This window comes from Nycticebus coucang, chromosome 9 (assembly GCF_027406575.1).
Source record: "Nycticebus coucang isolate mNycCou1 chromosome 9, mNycCou1.pri, whole genome shotgun sequence".
Classification (NCBI taxonomy): domain Eukaryota; kingdom Metazoa; phylum Chordata; class Mammalia; order Primates; family Lorisidae; genus Nycticebus; species Nycticebus coucang.
In genome coordinates this window covers 111,470,657-111,497,775 of record NC_069788.1, presented here as the reverse complement: position 1 = coordinate 111,497,775, position 27,119 = coordinate 111,470,657, and the positions used below count along the sequence as shown (strand labels likewise).

The 27,119-nt window shown below is 43.7% G+C and overlaps 2 protein-coding genes across 10 annotated transcripts in view; one reads left to right on the top strand and one right to left on the bottom strand.

The window, feature by feature from the left end:
• Positions 1 to 10,822, top strand: part of ZNF410 (zinc finger protein 410) — a 63,125-nt gene extending 52,303 nt beyond the window's left edge. For 5 of the 7 annotated variants that reach the window (XM_053601754.1, XM_053601749.1, XM_053601750.1 and 2 more), the window contains 2 exons: positions 833 to 960; positions 10,038 to 10,822. In XM_053601754.1, coding sequence (XP_053457729.1) covers positions 833 to 960; positions 10,038 to 10,076 — 167 coding nt within the window. In that variant the 3' untranslated portion in view covers positions 10,077 to 10,822. The remainder of the gene's footprint in view (positions 1 to 832; positions 961 to 10,037) is intronic. The other 2 variants (XM_053601756.1, XM_053601755.1) reach the window with 1 other exon arrangement.
• A 102-nt stretch (positions 10,823 to 10,924) lies between these two features.
• On the bottom strand, positions 10,925 to 27,084 carry FAM161B (FAM161 centrosomal protein B). 3 transcript variants are annotated; one of them, XM_053601740.1, is made up of 9 exons: positions 26,971 to 27,084; positions 22,675 to 22,836; positions 21,243 to 21,793; positions 18,564 to 18,910; positions 17,978 to 18,105; positions 15,420 to 15,584; positions 14,705 to 14,804; positions 12,723 to 12,865; positions 10,925 to 12,153 (listed from the first exon to the last, which is right to left on the bottom strand). In XM_053601740.1, exons 2-9 carry the CDS (start codon positions 22,779 to 22,781, stop codon positions 12,015 to 12,017), a joined length of 1,680 nt encoding a protein of 559 aa, XP_053457715.1. In that variant the 5' UTR covers positions 22,782 to 22,836; positions 26,971 to 27,084; the 3' UTR covers positions 10,925 to 12,014. The 3 variants fall into 3 exon arrangements, 2 of the variants coding, with proteins under 2 accessions (XP_053457715.1, XP_053457714.1); XM_053601739.1 differs by having other exon boundaries at positions 22,517 to 22,836; positions 26,971 to 27,078; XR_008382387.1 differs by lacking the exon at positions 14,705 to 14,804 and having other exon boundaries at positions 12,023 to 12,153; positions 22,517 to 22,836; positions 26,971 to 27,078.
• Between the last annotated feature and the right edge of the window lie 35 nt (positions 27,085 to 27,119).

The window sequence follows — 27,119 nt, the reverse complement described above, 5'->3', positions numbered from 1 at the left end:
TATGTCAGGCGGCACCTGTGGCTCAAGGAGTAGGGCGCCGGTCCCATATGCCAGAGGTGGCGGGTTCAAACCTAGCCCTGGCCAAAATCCAAAAAAAAAAAAAAAAACGAAAAAAACCATCCTATGTCAAGTTACTCATATCCTACTCAGGATGTTTTGGGTATAAATGACCATGTTTATGTAACTTCTGTATACAGCCTACAAAGCCCAATGTGTGCTACCAAATAAGGCTCCTCTGTTTTATGAATGGTATTAGTAGAGAGCCAAAGCATGAGGCACAGAAGTTGTGTGGAGCTAGTTTGCCAGCCTTGAAGAAGAAAGTCCCAAGAGAGGAAGGGATGCTGAATAGGAACTTTGGAAACCAGGTTTAACTTTAATTGTTGATTTGTACATATTGTGCTATTAGTATCATTGGTGACTTCTTTAAGGGCCGGCTTGAGTTCCCTAATCTGCCTGCCTAAGCAGTTTCTACCCCATTTTGGACACAGTTTTAATCCAGATAACAGTACTAAAGCTGTATTATTCTTAATTAGTATGTCGAAAAGGCCAACTCCTATATTCAGATTTCTTGACGTTTTTCCCCATTTTCCTTTTACAATACTTTCCAAATTCACTGATAATGATTATCGGGCAGGAATTGATTTTGAAGAAATAGAGCAATGTGGGGTTCAGTTTTTCAGGAATAGTTTTTAGAGTTCTTAATGAGAGTCCTAATGATCCAGGTTAGGTATATCTGTAGATTCACTTTTCTTTTTTTAAAAAAAAAAAAGGTGTTGTGATACCATAAATGTGGATTCACTTTTCCTTGGAACATCTTTCTGTTGTTTCACAGAGGTACTTGCTGAAGGTTCCCCACGTCCCTTGTCTTCAGTGCCTGATGTGACACATCACTTGGTGACCATGCAGTCAGGGAGGCAGTCATATGAAGTTTCTGTTTTAACTGCAGTAAATCCACAGGAGGTAAAACTGTCCCTTGCCTTTGTGACGCTGTCCCTTTCTGTGACAACTAATGTAGGGAATAATTAGGAATATAGCGGATCTGAAAAATTCTCCAATTACCATTTTCTGGAAACTTTGACTAGAATATATTTCTTTTTTTTTGGCCAGGGCTGGGTTTGAACCCACCACCTCTGGTATATGGGGCTGGCGCCCTACTCCTTTGAGCCACAGGCGCCGCCCAGAATATATTTCTTTATTTAAGCATGAGTTCAGCTTGAGAGGAACCTGAATGTGTTGGGGTCTTATAAACTGAGAGACTGGTCTGTCACAGCTCGGACTTTCAGCTTTAAAATTCCTTTCTGTAAGCCCATGCAGTAGTTCATGCTTGTAATCCTAGCACTCTGGGATACCAAGCGGGTGGATTGCCTGAGCTCAGGAGGTTGAGACCAGCCTGAATAAGAGCAAGACCCCATCTCTAAAAATAGCCAGGTTTTGTGGCAGGCACCCATAGTCCCAGGTACTCGGGAGGCTGAGGCAAGAGGATCATTTGAGCCTGAGAGTTTGAGGTCGCTGTGAGCTATGATGCTATGGCACTCTACCCAGGGCAACGAAGTGAGATTCTGTCTCAGAAAAAATAAAATTCTATACATTCCTTATTGATATCTGTTCCCATTGTTCTCTGTCTTCCTATAATATGAAGATGGTGCTTTTATTTTATAATGAAAATTATATCCTGGAAAAAGTAGTCCCTGAGCAAAAAAAGGTAGTAATTAAGTCATTAAAAATAATTCTGTTCATTCTGCTAGGTTACATGTCTGGGTTATACCAGGTTGAATCAAGTGGGTGATCGGAAGAATGTATTCATTTGCTTGTCAAATGAGAACCATTATCTAAATAAGGGGGTTTTAGATTGATTCTAAGCAGTTCCAACTCTGTGGTCTTGTGTTTGATCCAGAAAACAAAATGAAAACCAGTCAGGCGGCTTGGCACCCGTAGCACAGTGGTTATGGAGCTGGCCATATGCACTGAAGGTGACGGGTTTGAACCCAGCCCTGGCCTGCTAAACAACAATGACAACTACAAAAAAAAAAAAAAAACAGTGGGGCATTGTGGTGGGCGCCTGTTGTCCCAGCTACTTGGGATGGGAGGCTGAGGCAAGAGAATCACTTAAGCCCAAGATTTTGAGGTTGCTATGAGCTGTGACGCCATTGCACTCTACCAAGGGTGACATAGTGGGACCCAAAAAAAAAAAAGGAAAGGAAAGGAAACCAGTCAGGCTTCTAAAATCTTAGGGCATTTTATTGGTCTTGTGTCATGGCGTGGAAGACTTCATCATGAGCTGATTTCATATGCATAAGCATTTGCCAAAACCTAACTTCCCTTCAGTTTTACTTTTTTTTGCTTTTACAGTGTTCTGTCGTCTTTTCTCCTCTTTCCTTTCATTATAACCTTTATACTAAATAGCCTATTAATCATTGAAATGACTCTGTGTCCTACGTTGAATATTCTCAATTGTTCTGTAATGTTCTGGGGGTACCCAGTATTAACAGAGTTGTGGGCATTCATGCTAACCCTTCTGTCAGGACCTTTCTTTGTATTCATTGTTGTGACCCATTATCTCACAGGGATGTTCAGTTTGTGGCGATATTGTGAAAAGTATGTACGACCTTTGATTTTGTTTGTGTATTTTTGTGGCCCAAGACAAATAACTCTTACTCTTCTAATGTGCAATAGAAAAGAAAAAAGTTTGGGCACCCTGAAAGCCTTGCTTGTTAAAAGTTTTTTGCTGTTAGTATCATTGGTTATTCCTAAGCCACTTTATATTACTCTGGAATTAGTCATCTTTGTCTTACTTTATTTAGCCTTCCTCTCTCTCCTCTGCTTTTCTCTTATTCCTTATAATGTTTTAAAATTTTTTATTATGAAAGTTTTCTGAGAGTATAGTGAGAGAGAGAGTAGTATAATAAACCCATGTACCTATCTCCTGACATAAGCCATTAACTTTATACTATTCTTGTTTTATTCCTTTCCGCATTTTTGTTGTTGCTGTTTTGTTTGTGCCAGAGTATTTTTTTTTTTTTTTTTTGAGACAGAGTCTCACTTTTATTGCCCCAAGTAGAATGCTGTGGTGTCACAGCTCACAGCAACCTCAAACTCTTGGGCTCAAGTGATTCTCTTGCCTCGGCCTCCTAAGTAGCTAGAACTGCAGTAGAACTGCAGGCACCCACCACAATGTCCGGCTATTTTTTTTTTTTTAAGAGATGAGGTGTCACTCTGGCTCAGATTGGTCTTGAACCTGTGAGCTCAGGCAATCCACCTGCCTTGGTCTCCCAGAGTGCTAGCATTATAGGTGTGAGCCACCATGCCTGGCCTTGTGCTGGAGCAGCAGTTCTCAACCGCTCTCAAACTTGATACACAGGAACTGTATTTAAGGGCTGCGGCATTAGGAAGGTTGAGAACCACTGTGGTAGAGTATTTTAAAGCAAATTGTGCAGACATGTCATTTTATCTGCATGTATTTCAGTATATATGAAATATATACTAACAGATGAAGTTTTTAAAAAATAACTATCTTCACTACACTTACCCAATAATTACAATTTATTATATCCTCCTAGTAGTTAGTCTGTGTTTTTATTTTCTCCCTCAAAAATACTGTTTTGTGGTTAGTTTGCTTGAATCAGGATTCAAACAAGACCCATATGTTGCAGCATTTGGGTACTGTTTTTCTTAATTGTCCCTCTGTTGTTTTTGTTTTTCATTTTTCTGAGACAGAGTCTCAAGCTGTCTCCCTGGGTAGAGTGCTATGGCGTCATAGCTCACAGCAACCTCCGATTCTTGGGCTTAAGCGATCCTCTTGCCTCAGTTTTCCTGTTTTCAGTAGAGAGAGGGTCTTGCTTTTGCTCAGGCTGGTCTGGAACTCGTGAGCTCAAGCAGTTCATCCACTGTGGCCCCCCAGAGTGCTAGGATTATAGGTGTGAGCCACTGTGCCCAGCCTGTCTCTCTTTTTTTTTTTCTTTTGTAGAGACAGAGTCTCACTGTACCGCCCTCAGGTAGAGTGCCGTAGTGTCACACGGCTCACAGCAACCTCTAACTCTTGGGCTTACGCCATTCTCTTGCCTCAGCCTCCCAAGCAGCTGGGACTACAGGCGCCTGCCACAACACCCGGCTATTGCCTGTCTCTCTTTTTAAGAGATAAGGTCTTGCTCTGTTGTGCAGTGTCAGGATCCCAGTGCTCACTGAAGCCTCAAATTCCTGGGCTCAAGTGATTCTCCTGCCTCAGCCTCCTGAGTAGGTGGGACTATAGGCACCTGCTATAACACCCAGCTAATTTAAAAAATTTTTTGTAGCAATATGGTCTTTAGTAGCCTAGGCTGGTCTCAAACTCCTGGCTGCTAGTGATCCTCTCTCCTCACCCTCCCGAAGTGTTGGGATTATAGGCATGAACACCTGGCTTTAATTTTGATAGTTGTCCAACTCTTTGTTTTTCTTTCCCAGTATGGTTATCTATTTAAGGAATTGGGGTTTTGGCCATAAAGAATTCCTACATTCTGGTTTTGGCTGATTGACTCCTTTTTTTTTTTTGAGACAGAGTCTCACTATGTTGCCCTCGGTAGAGTGCTATGGTATCACAGCTCACAGCAACCTCCAACTTCTGGGCTTAAGCGATTCTCTTGCCTCAGCCTCCCAAGGAGCTGGGACTACAGGTGCCCTCCACAACACCTGCCTGTTTTTTGGTTGCAGTTGTCATTATTGTTTAGTTGGCCTGGGCCTGGTTTGAACCCACCAGCCTCAGTGCATATAGCCGGCATCGTAACCATTGTGCTGTGGGCACTGAGCCTTACTCCTTTTTTTGTTTCATATTAATATCTCTATCCATCACATTTCTTGAAAACTGGCAGTTAGGTAGATGTTTGATGAGATTAATCAATCCCCAACCCTTAGCCTCCTGGCAGCAATATTTCTTTCTTTTTTTTTTTTTTTTGAGACAGAGCCTCGCTTTGTTGCCACTGTACCTGGCCTGCCAGTAATATTTCATAGGTGGTTTCCTTCCTTTATAGTGCACTGCAGCCTCTTGGGCTCAAATGATCCTCCCATCTCAACCTCTTGAATAGATGGGACTAGAAGTGTGTGCCGCCATACATGGCTAATTTTTTAAAAAAATTTTTTAAAGATGGGGTTCTTAACATGTTGCCCAGGTTGGTCTTGAACTCTTGGGCTCAGGTGATCTTCCCATGTTAGCTTTCCAAGTTGCTGAGATTAGAGGCATTAGCCACCATAGCCAGCTAGATCTTTTTTTCACTGGGGCTTGCAAAATGGTCATATCCTTATTCTCTTGTTCTCTTTGCTTTTATTAATCGTGATTCTTTTGTAAAAAAAAAAAAAAAAACATTTTCTTTCAACAATCTTAAGGCTATTCTAAAATAGTTATTTCAGGAATAGCATCTTTTTACCTAATACAAATTACTGTCCTGACAAACTAATCTACAGTACTTAGCCTTTTTTATTTTATTTTTAAGCACAGAGTCTCACTATGTCACCCTCGGTAGAGTGCTATGGTGTCACAGCTCACAGCAACCTCAAACTCTTGGGCTTAAGTGATTCTCTTGCCTTAGCTTCCCAAGTAGCTGGGACTACAGGTGCCTGCCACAACACCCGACTATTTTTTTGTCATAGTTGTCATTGTTTAGCAGGCCTGGGCCAGGTTCGAACCTGTGCCCTAACCATTGAGCTATGGGTGCTGAGCCAGCCTTTTCTTTCTTTTTCTTTTTTTTATTTTTGTTTTTATTTATTTATTTATTTTGAGACAGAGTCTCACTCTGTCTATGTCGCCTTATGTAGAGTGATGTGGTGTCACAGCTCACAGCAACCTCCAATTCTTGGGTGTAAACAATTCTCTTGCCTCAACCTCCCAACCTCCCAAGTAGCTGGGACTACAGGCACCCACCACAACGCCTGGCTATTTTTTTTGTTGTTGCAGTTGTCGTCGTTTAAGCTGGCCCAGGCTGGGTTTGAACTTGCCAGCCTCAGTGTATGGGGCCAGTGCAGCAATAGGTGCCATCCAGCTTTTTCTTTTTATATGTGAAAACTTGGAACTTTTGTCTCCTGTACTGCTTAAGTACCTTTTTTAAATTGAGGTACCCCACGTTAACCCAAATAAATGCCAGATATATAACAACGTAATTCATTCAACAGATATTTAATCACATAACTAATTATGTATGAGGCACTCTACAGGGTTCTAGTTATATATAGCAAACACAATGTAATATGATCTCTGCCTTAAATAACTTATAAGAAGATTTACGCATAAACTTCTACCTCTTATAACTCTGTAACCATATAAATGGTCATGGCTATACAGGGAGGTTAGAATGGGAGGGGTGAAAGATAAATAAACTGGCAATTTTTAACAATATAGTTAGGGCCAGTCTTGGTAGAAGTCAGGGAAAATATTTTAGAATTTCAGACCTGAAGTCTGAATAGAAATCATCTTCATGGAGAAGTAGGAGGAGTTGGAAGAATGTAAGAGGCATAAGAGCACCAGGAGTGCATACAAAGACGGAATGTATATGATGGGACATGAGATAGAGAGAGGCTAGAACAGAAAAAGGGGAGCTGGAAGGATAGCTAGTCCCTCTCTTAAAGAGCCTTAAAGACATGATTTTATCCTGGGGACAGTGGGAAGCCACTTTATGGTTTAACGTAGGGTATGACATGATCAGACACACAATTTGTGTGTACAGAAAGTCCAATGATAGTTCTCTTAAAGCTAGGCACATAGTTCTTAGAATTAGCTTGTGAGTATCCATATGTAGGTGCTGCCCACTCCTGGGATACTTAACACAGGTTGACTAAAAAACAAAGGAAAGCACAGTCTTCTTCCCAGGACAGTAAGGGCCTGAAGGCCCTACTTAGGTATCCAGTTTCATAATGGAAGCCATAAACACTTAATAGAAAAGATTAACACAGAGGGGAACGTGCTGCCTTTGATGTAGCTGAAAGTCCTGTACCATTGCTTTTTCTTCCTGGGTCTTTGTGTTTTCATGAATACATCCTCTGAGCCTTACTTCTTTTGTGCTTTCTTCACTATTACCATTATTATCTTCCTCTTATTACAGGCATTTCTACTGCTTATCCCCCCCCCTTTTCTTTCTCCCTCCCCCTTTTCTTTCATCTGTAGTTAAGGTTATCACATTTCCAATACATGTAGTTTTTTCAGGCTACAAGACTCTTAAGACTCCAGGCTTAGGTTGGGCATGGTGGCTCATGCCTGTAATCCTGGCACTTTGGGAGGCTGAGGCAGGAGGATCCCTTGAGCTCAGGAGTTCCAGATCAGCCTGAGCAAGAGCAAATTCCTTCTCTACTAAAAATAGGAAAAAAATGAGCTGGGCATCATGGCAGGTGCCTATAGTCCTAGCTATTGGGGAGTTTGAGGCAGGAGGATTGCTTGAGCCCAGGAGTTTGACATTGCTCTGAGTGAGGCTGATGCCACGGCACTCTAGCCTGGGCGACAGACTCTGTCTCAAAAAAAAAAAAAGTCTACAGGGAGACTCCAGTTTTAGTCCTGTTCCTCATCTAGATAATAACCAGGCAGTTTTCCAGTAAGTGAGAAATATTGATTCCTTAAGAATTTTCAGATGCCAGAGAAGGTAAAGGCTATTTGCAACCCTTAAAACAAATGCCAATTCCACCTTCTGTTTTTGGAGATTACCATGCAGTGTAGATCAGAACTATAAGAATCTACTGATGAACTTCTAATTGGAGTCCTGCAAATATGCTCTAAAAAATAAACAATAACTTACCAAGAATATCAGAGAACAACCAAATCAATTAACTAGAAATTATCAGGGAAAACATCAAAAACTCTAAGTCAAATGTCATTTAAATGGTTCAGATTGAATAATATCTACTGTCAGACCTACCAAAGATTTTCTTAAGTAGTGTTCCACATTCACACTGAGTTCACATTCTTGAACTCAAAACCCAGTGTAAGTGATTCCCACCTAGCTTTGACTACATCTTATCGTGTTTTCCAAATAACAGAACATTAAAAAGAAATTACAAATTCCGTAACCTTTCTCATAAAATGCCATTACTAAGTTTGAGTGTAAACATCTGGATTTTGGCCTACATTAAAAACACACCATTCTACATTGCAGCTTCACAGCCTCAAATTAAATTTGTGGTTTCTTTAAGTTCTTGAATTTTTCTTTAGATTTTATTTAAATCCCCTATCATTAAGTTCTACTATATAAATTACCTCATCCTAATTAAGATCACATAAATAGATCTCCAGCAGAAGATTTTTCTGATTACATTTTAATAAACTCAGTTTCTAATCTGAATTTTACTAAATTGTTCTCATCTCCTTTCCTTCCTTCTTTTTTTTTTTAAGAGAGAGTTTCACTTTGTTGCCCTCGGTAGTGTGATGTGGTATATCATAGCTCACAGCAACCTCCACCTCTTGGGCTTAAGCGATTCTCTTGCCTCAGCCTCCCAAGTAGCTGGGACTACAGGCACCTGCCACAATGCCTGGCTATTTTTTTGTTGCAGTTTGGCTGGGGCCAGGTTCCAACCCGCCACCCTTGGTATATGGGGCCAGCGCCCTACTCACTGAGCCACAGGCGCCGCCCTCCTTTCCTTCCTTTTTCTCTCTTTTTTTTTTATGGGGCCGGCGCCCTACTCACTGAGCCACAGGCGCCACCCCCTTTTTCTCTTTCTTTCAGCAGGATCTTGCTTTATCACTGGCTGGAGTACAGTGCTGTGATCATAGCTCACTATGACCTCAAACACCTGTGGCTGATTTTTTTTTTTTTTTTTTAGACAGAGCCTCAAGCTGTCACCCTGGGTAGAGTGTTGTGGTGTCACAGCTCACAGCAGCCTCCAACTCCTGGGCTTAAGCAATTCTCTTGCCTCAGCCTCCCAAGTGGCTGGAACTTACAGGTGCCCACCACAACGCCCGGCTGTTTTTGGGTTGTAGTTTTCATTGTTGTTTGGCAGGCCCAGGCTGGATTCAAACCCACCAGCTCTGGTGTATGTGGCTGGTGCCTGAGACGCTTGAGTTATAGGCGCCGAGCCTTTTTTTAGTTTTTATAAATACAAGGTCTCACCATGTTATCCAGCTAGTCTCAAGTTCCTGGTTTCAAGTGATCTTGTCATAGTGCTGGGATTACACTATGACTATGAGCGACGGTACTCAGCTTCATTTTCTTTTTATAATGAAATAGAAACCAATTTCATTAATATACAAAATCTCCTTTCAACAGAAGCCTGGAGTAGAATATAATGTGTCAGTGTTAGCGGTCACCATATGGGAGTCCCTCCGGCTTATCTCCTTTATCACAAGAACGGTATTTTAAGCCCTAGGAACCCCTGGATCTCTTATGAACGTGTTCTACCTCTTCATATAGTACTTAAAAAGGGAATGGATCTTTTTCCTTCTCATACTTGAGACTTCACCTTTGTGAAGTGTGCTTTGGCTGACACTGACATACAAGGTTTTGGTTCTTCTTTTTTTAGAGATAAGAGTCTTACTTTGTTGCCCTCGGTAGAGTGCTGTGGCATCACAGCTCACAGCAACCTCCAACTCTTGGGCTTAGGCGATTCTCTTGCCTCAGCCTCCTGAGTAGCTGGGACTACAGGTACCCACCACAACTATTTTTATTGTTGCAGTTTGGCCAGGGCCCGGGTTCGAACCTGCTTCCCTTGGTATATGGGGCCAGTGCCATACTCACTGAGCCACAGGTGCCACCCAAGGTTTTGGTTGTTAACATTTCTAATTTCCCTGTAAGGCAGAGAGAGATTCCTCCCATCACTGGTGAATAGGTAATTACACAAACAATAGTTTGGTTTAATAGACCCAGGATATTTCATTGCAATTAGTAACATACCAGCCTCATGAAGTGGCTGAAGTGCTATCTAAGACTAGTGATAAAGAGATCTTTCAGTCTGTGTAGCTTTTGCTTTGGAAGTAGGTATCTTTGATTCATCTCTGCAGTGTGTTCCCCATCCTCTGTTCTTAATCCTTTACTTAGTATAAATTATTTTTCCTGTAAAACTGTAACCTATTGTAGATTTGCTTTCAACTTTTACAGTTACTAAACCAAGGAGATTTAACTGAAAGACGGACATGAGCTGGGTGCTGACTCCTGGAAGAGAGTCAAATCTATCTGATTTGAGAGTGCATATAGTGGGAACAGGATGCTATAGCTCATGATCTGCCAGAACCAAAATGAATCTGTGAAGGACACAACTCCATTTTTGCCTCTGTTTTCCCTGGCATAGAAGACGGATGTAGGAGAGCTTCTCTTCTAACTACCATCCGATCCAGAAAAGGAATGAAGCAGTGACCGTGGGCTGGGTAACTGTACCTACCTCTCTTCCCACTGCAAAATTTTGGGATGAATTCCCCCAAGTGAATTTGATTAGTGTATTGACTGAAGTTTCTCATTATGACTGCTGACAGGAGGTTTTCTTTTGAAGAGTTTTCATCCCAGACTCAGCTGTCTTTTCACACGGATGAACTAAGTCCTGCACCAACCACAAAACTTCACCGGGAAGTTGAGCTTTCAAGATGCCTTGTTGCTTTGAAGAAGGGAGTGATGTCAGTTCTGATGTGACATTCTCTCTTTAGCAACCTGAGTAAGAGACTTTCTGCCACTGGGCTGCAAAAAATAAATTACTTGAATCTCTCCTTGACCGAGGCTGAGGTACTATCTTGTCCTGTACACCTCTACTTGGTTACTTTCCTTCCTTCGTTAATGGAACATACAGTAGCATGTTAAGAGGGGATTTTTTTTGTGTTTGTTTTTTTAAAGTTAAAAATCACATGATTCAGAGCTTCACTGTTCCCTTTAAATAAAAAAAAACAGCCCAGTCAGTTCTTTGGCTCTTGCTTTGGACAAAATTTATTAGAGAGGAGATTAATAAACCAGTTCTTTCCCTTTTAGATAGTGCACTGATTTATCCTTTGGATTCCATGCAGGTAAAACTAAACTGTAGTCTTAGGAAACATGACATGAGTGTCTTCATTTCTAGCTAGCAAACGTAAGGTGGTAGTTATTCAATTATTACTGTCACCACCAGAAAAGACCAAAAATGACCAATAGTGCCAAGGATAAGAAATGCTTCTACTAGAGGTTGTAAATTTATCATCCTGCATTGGGCAAATCTGTTAAGTGTTTTATTTTGCCTATATAGAATTTCTAAATAATTTTTCAGTTAGTTGCAAACATGCATATTTGATGCATATTTGACAGGCTTGATGAAAATGTATTGATCTGGTTAATTCTGAGTCTGAAGTCCAGTAGGGTTTATCCTGTCCAGTCTCTACTACAGGGGTCCTCAAACTACGGGCCACATGAGGCGATGTGATTGTATTTGTTCCCGTTTTGTTTTTTTACTTCAAAATAAGATATGTGCAGTGTGCATAGGAATTTGTTCATAGTTTATAGTCCGGCCCTCCAACGATCTGAGGGACAGTGAACTGGCTCCCTGTTTAAAAAGTTTGAGGACCTTGGCTCTGCGCCTGTGGCTCAAGTGGCTAAGGCGCCAGCCACGTACACCTGAGCTGGCGGGTTTGAATCTAGCCCGGGCCTGTCAAACAACAATGATGGCTGCAACCAAAAAATAGCCGGGTGTTGTGGCAGGCGCCTGTAGTCCCAGCTACTTGGGAGGTGGAGGCAGGAGACTCGATTAAGCCCAGGAGTTGGAGGTTGCTGTGAGCTGTGATGCCACTGCACTCTACCCAGGGTGACAGATTGAGGCTCTGTCTCAAAAAAGAAAAAGTTTGAGGACCTCTGCTATCTCCTACTATATATACTACATCTACTGGCTGACTTAAGTTGCCTAGCCCCATAGGCGTCTGGGCTTTGAGGCACAATGCAAGAAACCTTAACTCTGGACAATGATCCCTTCGCTTGTGCTTTCCCACTTTGATTTCCCTGTTATCTGCAACTCTTTCCCCCGTTCTCTGACAGTTGCCATGCCTCAAAACCCAAGTTTTGGCTGCTTTGACTCAGACCTGTCACCTGCTGAATGTTGTTCAGAAGCAGTGATTTTAAGTGTACTGATTAACCAAGTGACTTGAGATTGTCCAGTGATTCATAAGGCAGGTCCTCCAGTACTTTCTTGGGGCTGGTAGGCTGTTCTAGAGAGTCTTCTAAATCCTGCTGTGGATCCCTAATGCTGAGTTTTGTAGTTTCATGGATGCTGTAGAATAAAGCATTATAAAATAGAAAAAATAAGGGATTATGTAAGATTTAAGGATGGTCTTAACATTCTCATTTTATGTGGGGTATAAAGGGAAATTTCTAGAGGAGAAACTAGTATAGAAATTAAGACTTAAGAAATGAAACAAAATTGACAATAATGCATAGATATCATGCTTTTCTCCCTTTGACTTATATCAAAATAGGTTATGGAGGAGGTAATGCTAATACTTTTAAGGATGCCAGAGAAACAGTTGTATCATTTTATAAGAACTCAAAGTATACATGATTTTTCTTCAGAAGTAAAGTGGAAATACTTTTGACTCATGGAATCAGAACTGGAATTGGAAATTATCTATGTGTATTTTAAATTGAAGAAATCAAATTTAATATCTAATGGTTAGATTTTATTCTGTACTGCACCACTCTCTAAATTCAAAAGTGTTATTTGGAGATCCCTAGATTAGTTATTATATAAGTAAAGGATGTGATCTCAAACTATGAGTGGCTGGTTCTAAAGGTTCCTCCCAATTTAGAGGGGTTGAGAACGACAGCAGCATCTCAGGTTACCTGGGAGAATTCCTGACTTTGGTTCCTTCCTTCCCTTGTACAGCTGGGATATCTTGACCCTTGTTCCTCACAAAGTCTTCCTCCAGCCCAGCCTGCTTTAGGGTGTCCAGGTACCGTTTTTCTGCTTCTTTCCTGGCAAAGTCCTGTGGAATGGACAGTTCTAATTTACCTGCTTAATCAATACCCCCCTACCACTACCCCTCCCCTAATCCCTGGGCACAGATTTACATGAAAATTACTTAAATCTTGTTTTCAAGCCTTAATGTGCATCTGAGTCACCTGAGGTTAGTGTTAGTGTTACATGCAGACTCTTATCTGTCTCAGATGGGGCCTGTAATTCTATATTTCTAACATAACCAGGAGATGAGAACTTTTGATTTGGGTGCTGCACCTTTGAAAAGCAAGGTCTTAGATTTGGGGAAGACAGTTGAGACACAGATGAAAAAATAGACTAAAAATGTTTTAAGATTTAAAAGCTAGCCTGGTGTTTGTACCACATGCCTGTGGTCCCAGCTACTCAAGAGGCTGAGGCAAGAGGATCGCTTGAGCCCAGGAGTTTGAGTTGCTGTGAGCTATGATGCCAAGTCACTCTACCCAGGGCAATAGAGTGAGACTCCATCTCAAAAATAAAATAAAAATAATAAAAGCAACAAAACCATGAGCAGGAACACTAAAATAAAACAAACAGGAAATAAACCTTATTAATAACACTCTTAGAAGGATAGAAGGTCTGCTTATGAACCAAAAAAGGATTCTTAGTTGTAACATTCAAGAGCAAAATCAGAGTACTTTGTCTTAGAGTGCTGAAACATCTATTGAGATCTGAAGAATGGACTTACTTGAAACAAACTAACATAAAGCAGATAGGTGAGCCTGAGAGATTTTGAACAATGCAGGTTGCTAAGAAAATCCAAGACCTAGGCAGCACCTGTAGTTCAGTGGGTAGGGCACCAGCCCCATATACCGATGATGACAGGTTTGAACCCAGCCCCAGCCAAACTGCAACAAAAAAGCTGGGCGTTGTGGCTGGCACCCGTAGTCCCAGCTACTCGGGAGGCTGACGCAAGAGAATCACCTAAGTCCAGGAGTTGGAGGTTGCTGTGAGCTGTGACACCACGGCACTCTACTGAGGGCGGAAAAAGTAAGACTGTCTCTCTTAAAAAGAAAAAAAAAGAAAATCCAAGACCTTGCCATGAGTATGTGAGAGAGAGATTTATGGAGGTGGGAGCATGGCTCTAGTAAATGCATAGATAATGCACGGGCTGTAAGATGGAGCTAATGCTTAGCAATTGGAACAAGGTCTCTAGGGAACCCCAGCTTTTGTCTGAAACTCTGGAGAGGAAAGGGCTCTACAGAGCCTGATGAAGCCTGAAACTGCCTGGGATGGTGGCCTGTGTTGGCTGTTTAAGTAGCTCCAGAGCTTCCTTAGGAGATCTCAACTGAGTACAACTTTCCTAAAGTCTAGAAAATATTTTAAAATGATAATTGTCCAGCCTTAAAGCCACTTAATCTCCAGAAGGAGCCTTATGTAGTGCTTGTGAGCATCCCAAACCTTGGAGACCTATAAATGTGCTGCTGCCCTAGAGGCTGGGGACACCCAGGGGCAGCAGTACTGCCAGAGGAAGCTGCCTTCCCAGCACTGTGAATGGTGGCTTTAGACAGCAAAAACAACCAAATGGTCACTGTGTCTGGGATCTAACCCCCGACCCCACACACACTGTGATTCAGTCTGGAAGTGAGACTAGAGTGAAAACTTGAACGAAGTGAAATATTTATTCCCTTACAGATGTCTTTGGAGTCCAGTCTTAAATCAACCCAAGCAGAGGTCACCATAGTACTACTTATTTGGGGAAAAGATGGTAGTAATAAAATGGGCCAAATTTAGAAATGTTTAATATCCACATATTGAAGTTGTTTGATAATTTCAAAGAGCCCTTTCATCTAAGGCAGAAAGTAAAGGAATTATGATGCTTTAGTTTTACCTTGGTAACTTGTTCGAAGAGATAGGGCCTTGTTTGTATTCTCTTCTTCATTTCCTCCAATTCTTTCTTATACTCTTTTGCTCTTTTATGGTCATTGTTCCTGAAATTAACAAGATTTCTAGAAAGAGGGCTGCGCCTGTGGCTCAAAGGAGTAGGGTGCTGGCCCCATATGCCAGAGGTGGTGGGTTCAAACCCAGCCCCGGCCAAAAACTAAAAAAAAAAAAGGAAAGAAAAACATTCTTGGGTGGCGCCTGTGGCTCAGTGAGTAGGGCGCTGGCCCCACATGCCGAGGGTGGCGGGTTCAAACCCAGCCCCCACCAAACTGCAACAAAAAAATAGCTGGGCGTTGTGGCGGGTGTCTGTAGTCCCAGCTGCTTGGGAGGCTGAGGCAAGAGAATCGCGTAAGCCCAAGAGTTAGAGGTTGCTGTGAACCGTGTGACACCAAGGCACTCTACCTGAGGGCGGTACAGTGAGACTCTGTCTCTACAAAAAAAAAAAAGATTTCTAGAAAGAATTCTGTCTTTTCCAATCCAGAATCCCCTTCATTCTTAAGTGTTGTAACTCCATGTATATTGTAAATTCCTGACTACCTGGCAGAATCCTCGATTCCCTGTGATTACAGGTGCCTACCATAGTAACTCCATTTTGCCATTTTCAAGGCTAGTGATCTGTTGGATCCCAAGACAGGCACCTCTGTCATATAAAGGACACTGACCTGTTCTCTTTCAGCTTTGCTTTGAACACCTCCTCCAGACTTTTATGGGGATCCATGGCTTTTGCACGTAAGGTCACAGATTTAGACATTGCTTGACATTTCTTTTTGTGCATCTCCAACCACTGAATACTCTCATCTGCTTTTTCCTTTTTTTCCAGTGAATTTCTAAAGGGAAGAGGCAAAAAAGAGTACAGATAATCATCTTGGGTATACTTAAAAGCAACCTCTTTGGAAAAGACGCTGGGTTTTCAGTGAATGGTGCAGGTAATTTACCATTGATGCCATTTTCAGAAAGAACAAGAAAGAATAAGATTATGGGATTAAAGCACTAGGATGAAGCCTTTCCAGCATTCTGGACATGGTTATTTCCTACCCCAGGTTAACTTCATTTATTAAACTGGAGAGGCCAGGTGTAGTAGCTCACATCTGTAATCCCAGCACTCTGGGAGGCCGAGGCAGGTGGATTGTTTGAGCTCAGGAGTTTGAGACTAGCCTGACCCCATCTCTACTAAAAATAGAAAAACTAGATGGGTGTCATGTCAGGCGCCTATAGTCCCAGCTATTTGGGAGCTAAAATAAGAGGATCTGTTGAGTTAGGGGTTTGAGGTTGCCATGAGTTGTGACACCATGGCACTCTAGCCTGGGGCAAGAGTGACACTCCGTCTCAAAAATAAATAAATAAATAACATAAATTAAAGGAAAAGGCTGGTCGTAGTGGCTTATGCCTGTAATCCAAGACTGGGCAGATTGCTTTAGCTCAGGAGTTTGAGATCACCCTGAACAAGAGCAAGACCCCATCTCTACTAAAAATAGAAACAAACAAAAAACTAGCTAGGTGCTATGGTGGGCACCTATAGTCCCAGCTACTAAAGTGGCGAGACAGGAGGATTGCTTGAGCTCAAGAGTTGGAGGTTGCTGTGAACTATGATGCCATGGCACTCTATCCAGGGCACAGAGTGAGAATCTGTCTCAAAAAATTAAATAAATAAAAAATAAACTGGAAAAATGCGACTTAAAAAATATCTTAAACAGCCAAACACTCAGTAGGTCTTTGCTAGATTTCCTGCCTATCTGGAAACAAAGTAATGCTATCATTTGCTGAGCTACCTGTCATGAACCAAGTACCATTATATTTCATGTAATCCTTATAACTGCCTTAAGATGTAAAGACTATAAGTCCCCTTTTTACAGGGAAAGAGCTTGGGGCTCAGAGAAGGTAAGCCACTTTCTCAAAGCTACCTACCCAACATGCCAGTGAAAAAGCCAGGATTAGAACAAGGATCCAGAGATCCTTGCCTCTGCTCCAGACCACTGTGCTGTAAGCAGGGGGCTGGAAGATGTCTGGGTTCATGGTGTTTTAGGAATACAAATCTGTGTTTCCAAAGAGGACTAGAAATGGGCATCCTTCAATGCAGATAATTTGGGGTCAACCTATAGCACTTAGTTTATCAAACTAAATTATTTTTCAGGTTTCATTCTATGAGGTATTATGGAAGCAGTCTATCAAAAGGAAAAATAATCAAGGCTCTTATATTTGGGTGTTTACATTCAAATAGACTGGGAAGATAAATGAAAGTTTAATCTGCTAATATGCTGAACTCCCTGCTAGAAGATGTGGGCATCCTTAGTAAGTGGGCCAGCCTCTTGTTGAGGCCTATTGCTGATGCAGTTAGCCTTGATTTTGTAGGTGTAACTATGAAATTTGAAGAAAATAAGACATATCCCTTGTATCCTAAATACATTCCTACAATCCCTGTTGTGGGTCTTAACGAGCATGTAGGTTCCAGGTGCTCCCCAATAATCCCCATAGGAAGGTACTGTGATGTTATCCTCTCCTGCGCTAAGCTGCTCACAACACCACCACCCTCCCCTGCTTATGTCAGCTCAGAGGCCTGGTGGAGGAACTCTTCCTTGCAGTATCATGATAGGTCAGTTGAAGAGTCAAAAATAAGCAGGCTTCTGCTTCCCAAGTTAGTGACACCTCACCAAGATGAATCTCAGAGTCTCAAGCCTGTGCAGTGGATGTCTTTTTGGGGGCAAGTTCAGCCACCTATTGTGCTTCTATGAATCTTTCTTGTTCCTCATAGCTACTTTCCTCTTTAACCTGTGGGCTTTTACTTACAATCTATCTGGAACCTTCTCTTTAAGCTTTGGCTGGCTAACTCTTCATTTTTCAGGTTTCATCTTAGACATCTGTTACAAGGGACAAGAGATTCCTATCCCAAGCTGCCCAGTGCCCTCACAGTCCCGTCTTCCTTCATTGTATTACTCATAATCATTGCATTTTTTTGCTTTTCTGTATTTCAGACTAGATATTAGACTGTAGGTTCCCTGAGGTACCTTCAGCCTTAACCTTGTGCCTGGCAGAGTAAGTCTCCATGAGTACTGGCTGAATGATGGCTGGATGTTCTCAGTACCAGGTGTGGAAAGCCACGAGTATTCCTATCCTGATCAGAGAAGTGTCATTGATAACTGAAGAGGAGCCCCACAGCAAGGTGGTTTCTAGCACTTGAGCGAGAATCAGAGCATTTTGAGTCTCACATTCCCCGACCACTCACCTGACTGCAGATTCCCTCTTCCTGGTGGCATCTGTGATGTGCACAGGGAGGGTGTTAGAAGAGAGGGAAGCAAGGCCACTCAGAGAACGACTCCTTGGCAGGGGTGTAGTTGGTGGCTGTGGGGAATCCTAGAGGAAACAAGGCTGGTATTGGTGGAACAGCATGTGTGATTAGTTTCTATCTTAATGAGGATTCAATTTCAGTGAAGGACTGCAAATGAGAATCTTCATTTTGTACCCTGAGACTAAGGCAAGGATAATAAGACCTTAAATTTAGTAACCACAAGTTACTAAAAGACAGGAATCCTAAAGTTTTTAATCCAATGAGAAGAGTTCCTTGGGATTCATATAGGGACATAAGCAACTGATCCCAATTCCCTGCCTTTCATACCAGCTTGGACTTATTTCTGCAGGATCCCTAAAGTGGGAAGGAAAGGAAGTCTTCCCATGGTCTTGAGTTTATAGGAATGTGGATCTGCTTACAAGTGAGCTAGTGTTTAAGAAAAAAAGAAAAATGTCACAAGAAGTGCTTTTTGTCTAGACCCAGACCCACCCACTCTGACTCCCACAGCTGCCTGGGCTCTCACCCTCCTCCCTCCAGCGGAGGAGGCATCACAGGGCCGCTGAGTGTGACGCAGATTGGTAGTCCTCAACAAGAAGGGCTTGTTGCGAGTCACCTCTCTGGTTTCCCTTCTTTTGGCAGCTCTTCTCTGGAAGGCCTTGTAAAGGTCCTCATAGTTGGGGACCACAGGGTTCACCCGAGGCTGGAATTCAAAGTCAGTGTGCAGAAACCCAAGCTTTTCCTTCTGGGTTTGGGTGGCTGTGCGGGACTCTTGGTCAGCCTGGTTTCTAGAGGAAGCAAGAGGGGAGGAGGCCATCTGGAGCATGTCCAGGGCCCTCATCTGAATGCGAATTTTCCTGAAGAGCTCAGCTTCTGTGGAGAAAAAGGGAGTGAGAAGGGACTAAATGGTTTGGAGAACTTTACTTCTTTTAAGCACTAGTAGTATTGTGCTGGAGCCAACTGTTAACTTTTTAGGAATTTTGTGAGTCTGCTGACATCATGTGGGAAGCTTGCAATTAGCCATTATAAGATTATTTATGCCGGGCGGCACCTGTGGCTCAGTTGGTAAGGTGCCGGCCCCATATACCGAGGGTGGCGGGTTCAAACCCGGCCCCAGCCAAACTGCAACAAAAAAATAGCTGGGTGTTGTGGCGGGCGCTTGTAGTCCCAGTACTTGGGAGGCTGAGGCAACAGAATAGCTTAAGCCCAGGAGTTGGAGGTTGCTGTGAGCTGTGTGATGCCATGGCACTCTACCTAGGGCCATAAAGTGAAACTCTGTCTCTACAAGAAAAAGATTATTTATGCCACAGAAAATGATGAGTGTTACAATGTTTATCAAGACACCACTGCCTGTGCCAGTCAGACTGCATAGCTGATACTGTTTACACTTACTGAGCCCTTTTTTGGGGGGTGGGGTGCGGGGGTGACATAGTTTCACTTTGTTGCCCTTGGTAGAGTGCTGTGGTGTCACAGCTCACAGCAACCTCAAACTCTTGGGCTCAAGTGATTCTCCTGTCTCAGCTTCCAAGTAGCTGGGACAACAGGCGCCCTCCCCAACGCCCAGCTGTTTTTAGAGAGCAGGGTCTTACATTGGCTCAGGCTGGTCTCAAACCTGTGAGCTCAGTCAACCTACCTCACCCTCCCAGAGTGCTAAGATTACAGACATGAGCCACTGCATCCAGCCCTGAGCACTTTCTATGATTCATTCTTCAGAGACAGGGGCGGCACCTGTGGCTCAGTCGGTTAGGCGCCGGCCCCATATACTGAGGGTGGCGGGTTCAAACCCGGCCCTGGCTGAACTGTAACCAAAAAAAAAAAAAAAAAAAAATAGCCAGGCGTTGTGGCGGGCGCTGTAGTCCCAGCTACTCGGGAGGCTGAGGCAAGAGAATCGCTTAAGCCCAGGAGTTGGAGGTTGCTGTGAGCTGTGTGATGTCATGGCACTCTACCAAGGGCCATAAAGTGAGACTCTGTCTCTACAAAAAAAAAAAAAAATCCCATTCTTCAGAGACAATGCAGGCGGAAGTGGACCATTCACTTGCTCCTCGCCTGAGTTTCTCTATCTTAGTGAAAGGCCCCACCATCCATCCAGCTGCTCAAGCCCTTTGCCCAAATCATTCTTGATGCCTCCTGCTCTCTGCTCATCACTCAGAAGTTCTGTCATCTCCTCCTCTTTAACCTCTCTCCAGTTTATCCTCTTTTCATCATCCCTAAGTTTCATTATTTCTCAAGTTAATTATTGAAATAGCTTCCAATTGGATCAACATCTCTCTAGTCTTGCTGCTTCATTATCTGTGTAATTATCTACAGAGCAGTTGGGGACTTCATGAACTGCATGTCTGATCATGACCCACCCTGTTTAACACCTGTTAGTGGCTCCCCAGTGCACTCAGGTTGAAGTGCAGGCTCTGTAACATGGCATATAAGGGGTGGGAGTAGTGAAGGAAGGTCATCTGGAGCTGACCTGGGTGGGCAAAGAGGAAGCAGTGGAGCAGGCAGGTGTAGTGTGGGAAGTGAGAGAAGCTGAGCACATGCCAGGATGGGAAGGTAAATGGTCAAGAGAAGAGGGTGAGTAGGAAGGGAGAGGCAAGCACCGGTAGACGTGAGAGCCTTGCAAATAATTCATCATGTTTGTGTTTATTTGTCTATTACCTATCTTCCTCACATGTCTATAAACTCCATGTCTGTTTATTCACCATAGAACAGTGCCATGGCACATGCTACTGCAGAGTGAATAAAGCCTGAGTCCCTTATTTGGAGCTATACTTTTGGGAATGTGTGAATAATTGGTCCCCAAGGAATTTTAGGGATTGACACTACCTCACCAGGATGAGGGGAGGGGGAAAGGAGTTTTCCTGAGGGGCAGCTGGCTAGTGATGGCACTGGCCTAAGCTGGTCCATGGGTGTCTTACTAGGTCTCTGCTCCTGCACCTGTGCTGGTCTTCCCATGCATCACTGAGAGAGGTCAATAGGACAGGCCTTGGGGGAGAATGTGGGACCTCACTCTGCTCTTTATAGTGTCCCTGTTGTATAGATAGGCCTAACCTTCCCCTATAGCCTGCACTGAGCACATGGACTTCAGTAAGTCCACCCAAACAGCACATCTCCAAGCCAGACTGACTCATGAGCCCTGACTAGATCCACACACTGCCTACTAGTACCCATGGGCAGGAGGCAGCAATATCTTTTGGCATGGATATCTTTTTACCCTGAAGTTTGTCCCCAAGAGCTGGCTCCAGAATGGACTTGGGGATCCTTCTGGTGGCCTTCTGTTTAGGGGCTTTGGCCTTAACTGTGGTAGCCAGGTCTCTCTGTTGAGCAGATTCCTTTCGCTGGTTCTCCTTCTCTAGGAAGCTGAAGGGCTTTAAGGAGGAGAGGAGCAGTTCCTTCCTCTTCTGGATTCCTACCCGCCTTCGCGACTCACTGCGTTCCATGATCTCCTGATATAGGGGCAGGTAGACGTGTGCAGGCACAGGTTGTGCCCGGAACTGCCGATGGCACTCGGCCTCCTCCTGACCCTGTCTCTGGGCCTGTTGCCTCTCATGCTCAAAGGAGGCAGGTGAGGCCAGCCACTGGGCCTTCTTCCGGGCCTCACGTAGTGTCATCTGGAATGGCTGAGGAACAGTAATGGATGATGCCCAGGAGTTGACACTTCTGTGCTGAGAGGGAGGCTCAGAGCCTGAGGGTGGCTGGATATGAGCCCTGGGAATATCGGAGGGAAGGCTGCTCAGGGAGCTGCAGCGCCTTGTGGAGCCACACCTAGGGGAGAAAGCAGACCTGAGTGTGTAGGGGAGAGCAGTCAGGAGGCTCAGCTCCTCCCAATCCTCCTCCCCAGCCCTCCCTGGCAGACCACAGCTGGCTTCTTAGGCTAACTTCACACCCCTGCAGATCTCCACATTCCTAACCTTCCCACAGGCAATCCTAGCAACACTAATGGGAACTCTCTTTTTAGAATTGATCCCAGAATGGCCACTTTGCACTCTTAATATTTTCATAGGAGAGAACAGGACAGAGGAGTTTTACAGTCTGATAGACGTAGGTTCAAATCATACTTCAAAGTTTGAGCAAGATTCTGTTTGCAACCTCAATGTCCTCGTATGGAGAATGGCAAAGATAATATATATTTATAGTGTTATTGGAGGAGAAATTAAATACTAAATGCAATAAAGTATACATGCATACTACAGACTTGGCCAAAGTAAATGTACCTTGTCATTCTTGGGGGGGAAATGTTTTGAAAGGCATCCCTTTATCAATTCCAATGCTTCACTGGACTAGGTGTTGCCTAAAGTGACTTAACATTGCCCTATAAGAATGGGAATACCTTGTTAGAGTCAAAACTGATTCTGAGCTGGAGTGTGGATAAATGGCAACTTGTAGAAGTGATCTCTGCTTTACAGAAGAAGAAAATGAAGCCCAAAGACATGACATGACTTGCCTGGAGGTGTGGAATGAGACAGATATGGAACTGCTGTGCCTTACCTCAGAGACTGAGGACACGGAACCTGTGGCTTCCTCCTGCACTTGTCTTGGAAGAAACACTCTAGGTCCTTGTCATCTTCAGAGTGATTCTCATTGCTGTCTGAGTCAGACTGAAAGAATGACTCCAAGAGACACTGTCTCCCTTTCTGCTTTAGTACCTGTGGTGTCCTGTAAAAGCTCCCAGTTGAGTCAGAAGTAGAATATGTCTCCTCCTCTGGGCTGAGGAACTCATCAAGTTTGCCAGCTCTGGGCAGAACCAGCCCATCCCGAGACAGCTCCTCTTCTGCCTCTGTGTCTGAGGAGGACCTTAGGGGAAATATCTAAATGGAACAGAAATAGACTGTAAGTTAAACAATACTCTCAAAGGTATTCAAAAGCTAACTATTAACTTTGAATTAAGTTTCTGTGTATAGGGGACTGGGAAGAATTAAAAAACATACAAGGTATGTTCCTCTAAAAAAGTTTCAAAATCTGGTATATGGGATGTGTTTGGACAAAGGGCAGGAAAGGGAAGCAAAGAGCTAACAGTTGTGGCTCCCTGTTCCATGCAGTATGGCAAGCATTTATAAGCATGATCTGCACCATGCATTCTGCCCCCTGCTCCCTGCGGTCCAAGAATACTGCCCTAATCTTGGCCACACACCAATGCCATGTCTCGCTTGGCTTTTACCTACTTGTTGCTCATCTTCATTTTCTTGATCCCCTGACTACACCTCTGCTTTCTTCACATTCTAGCTAATTTTTACTCTGTCACTAGGAATGGATGATTTTTTTTTTTTAAGAGACAGAGTCTCACTTCATCGCCCTTGGTAGAGTGCTGTGGCATCACAGCTCACAGCAACGTCCAATTCCTGGGTTTAGGTGATGATTCTCTGGCCTCAGCCTCCCAAGTACCTGGGACTACAGGTGCCCGCCACAACACCCAGCTATTTTTTTGCTGCAGTTTGGCCCGGGCCAGGTTTGAACCCGCCACCCTTGCTCTATGGGGTTGGCGCCCTACCCACAGAGCCACAGGCATCGCCTGGAATGGATGATTAACAGGAAAGACAGTGTGGTTTAGTTGAAAAAGTGTCCTAGAAAGTGGGACACCCAGCTATTTATTTAGATTATTTATTTATTTATTTATTTTTTTTGAGACAGTCTCACTTTGTTGCCCTTAGTAGAGGGCTGTGGAAGTCACAGCTCACAGCAACTTCAAACTCTTGGGCTTAAGCAATTCTCTTGCCTCAGCCTCCCAAGTAGCTGGGACTACAGGCACCCACCACAACACCTGGCTATTTTTTAGAGATGGGGTCTTGCTTTTGTTCAGGCTGGTCTCCAACTCATGAGCTTAGGCAGTCCACCTGCCTTGGCCTCCCAAGTAGCTGGGACTATAGGCGCCTGCCACGCCTGGCTATTTTTTAGAGATGGGATCTTGCCTTTGCTCAGGCTGGTCTCAAACTCATGAGCTCAGGCAGTCTACCTGCCTTGGCCTCCCAAGTGCTGGGATTACAGTTGTGAGCCACTGTGCCCAGCCTGCTATTTATTTTTTTTTTTTAATTTTTTGTAGAGACGAGGTTCTGCTATGTTGCACAGGCTGGTCTTAAACTCTTGGCCTCAAAATTATCCTCCCACTGTGGCCTCCTAAAGTGCTGGGATTAAGGCATGGACCATCACACCTGGCCAGCAAGCTTTTTAAATACTCCATCTAGGCTTGGCCCAGTGGCTCACACCTGTAATCCTACCACTCTGGGAGGCTGAGGCGGGAGGATACCTTGAGCTTAGGAGTTTAAGACCAACCTGAGTAAGAGCAAGACCCTGTCTCTACTAAAAATAGAAAAATTAGCTGGGTATTGTGGTGGGTGCCTGTAGTCCTGGCTACTGCTTGAGACTGAGCGTTCAAGGAGGACTGCTTGAACCCAGGAGTTTGAGGTTGCTGTGAGCTAGGCTGATATATAGTATTGTAGCCTGGGCAACATGGTGGAGAATCTCTCTCAGAATAAATAAATAAATACTTTATAGATTTATCCAAAAAATTTCTTTGGTGCCTAATGTGCATACAGCATTTGGCTGAGAACAAGACAAACGAGGTCCCTACTCCCAGGCCACTTACATTCTGATGAGAAAAGTTGATTCTAAATTTACTATAAAAAACTATATACTATTTACTATAAAAAAAACTATATGAGGTTATAGATTGATAAAATGCCTATAGAAAGCTTTTATGTTGATAAAGTCTGTCAGATAAAGGTCAACAGGAATGTACGTATAATCAGAGTTAGGTTTATTAATTTGCTACAATACACCATGAAAAACCATTGAGAACTTAGTGTGGGGGATGATTTTTCTTTTTTTTTTGTAGAGACAGAGTCTCACTTTATGGCCCTCGGTAGAGTGCCGTGGCCTCACACAGCTCACAGCAACCTCCAACTCCTGGGCTTAAGCGATTCTCTTGCCTCAGCCTCCCGAGTAGCTGGGACTACAGGCGCCGGCCACAACGCCCGGCTATTTTTTGGTTGCAGTTTGGCCGGGGCTGGGTTTGAACCTGCTACCCTCGGTATATGGGGCTGGCGCCTTACCGACTGAGCCACAGGCGCCGCTCAGGGGGGATGATTTTTCTAGGGTTCGCTTGTCCTGATTCATTCTGAGTTAGGCAAAGGAAGGATAAACTCTGGATGAGTACTGTCACAAAGTGGGTGCAATTTAGTAAATGTGTGATTAAGCAGTTTTTATTTAAAAGATGAGAAGGATAAAGTGTACAAGGTAAGTAATTCATAAGAAGGGGTGTGGATAATTTTGCAGCTATGATGTGGCCCTGAGAGAAACACCATTTTCTGCTGATCCATTGGCCTTATCTGTGTTTATTACATTCTGAGTTATACTTTCTAAATCCTGGGCTGATTTTTATTTTTTCATTGTGGACGAATTTTGGACTGACACCTGATTTACAAGGAATCAGCCTTGCTAAACTGTGGAATAAAAGTGTTCTCAGTTCAAGGAACAGCAAATGCAAAGGTCTTGAGGTAGCATCCGGGGCAGTTACAAACATGAAACTTCAAGAGGTAGAAAGAGAGCCAGTATGGCTGGAGGACAGTGATATGAGTTGTCTTTAGAGACAGAGGAATGGGGCCAGGATGGGACCATAAAGGATGAGTAGTTTCAAAAGGGAAACCAATTGAGCACAGGCCACTGCAGTCTTTTTTTTTTTTTTTTTTTTTTTTTAAATAGAGACAAGAGTCTCACTTTATAGCCCTCGGTAGAGTGCCGTGGCATCACACAGCTCACAGCAACCTCCAGCTCCTGGGCTTCAGCGATTCTCTTGCCTCAGCCTCCCGAGTACCTGGGACTACAAGCGCCCGCCACAACGCCCAGCTATTTTTTGGTTGCAGTTAAGCCGGGGCCGGGTTTGAACCCGCCACCCTCGGTATATGGGGCCGGCGCCTTACCGACTGAGCTACAGGCGCCGCCCCACTGCAATCCTCTTAAGCAACACTTAGAAATGGCTTTTATAGCGGTGCCCGTAGTCCAGTGGGTAGGGCGTTGGCTACATACATGAGGCTCTTGGATTGGAGCCCAGCTAAACAACAATGACAACTGCAACCAAAAAATCGCCGGGCGTTGAGGTGGGTGCCTGTAGTCTCAGCTACTAGGGAGACTGAAGCAAGAGAATCACTTAAGCCCAAGAGTTTGAGGTTGCTGTGAGCTGTGAGGCCATGGCACTCTATCCAGGGCGACATAGTGAGACTCTGTCTCAAAAAAAAAAAAAGGCTTTTACTTGTTCTCTAAGGTCCAGCTGTACTAGAGGAAAGAACACTGGATTCTGAGTCAAGGTCATATATGTGTTCTAGCCAGGGCTCTGCTGCCTAACACCATGTGTTCTCCGCCAATTTTCTTTCTTAAAAAAATTTTTTTTTATTGAGATATAAGTTCCATGACATACAATCTTTCGTTTGAAGTATACAATTTAATGGTTTTTAGTATATTCTCAGTGTTGTTCAACTATCATCACCATTTTTTTTCTATCATCACCATTTTAAAACACTTTCATCTCACCAAAAAGAAACCAACACGTCTCAGCAGTCACTCCCCATTTTCCCTAACCCTCGTACAGCCCATCCCTCCTCCCCAATCCCGCCAGCGCTAGGCAACTACCAACATACTTTTTCTATTTCTATGGAATTGAGGGAAAAATTCTTAATCTCTCTGTGCCTCAATTTTCTACAAAATATGACAGTTTGAAGTACTTGTCATAGAGTTAGTTGAGAGACACTGCTATGGTCCTATGAAGAGCCTGGTATGAAGTTCAAGTGGTTCAGAACCCCAAGTCGGAGTCCACCTCCCGGTCCCTAGACACTATCCCAAGGCCCCTCCCTGACACGCCCCTGCTGTCTGTCTCCAAGGCAACGTCAACAGTTGTCCTCTCTCAGGGATTTCTTTCTGGAGCACATCCTGCTTCCTCCTTTCTCTTTCCTCACCTGACTGCTCCACTCCCCGCTGCCAGCGCCTCCCGCAGACTTCCCCACAGTCATCTTCTGAGCCAGCCTGGCAGAAGCAGCAGAGACCGCAGCAGTGACAGAGCTATCTACGCGCTGTCAGGTCCCACCCCTTTCTAGCTTTACCCTCG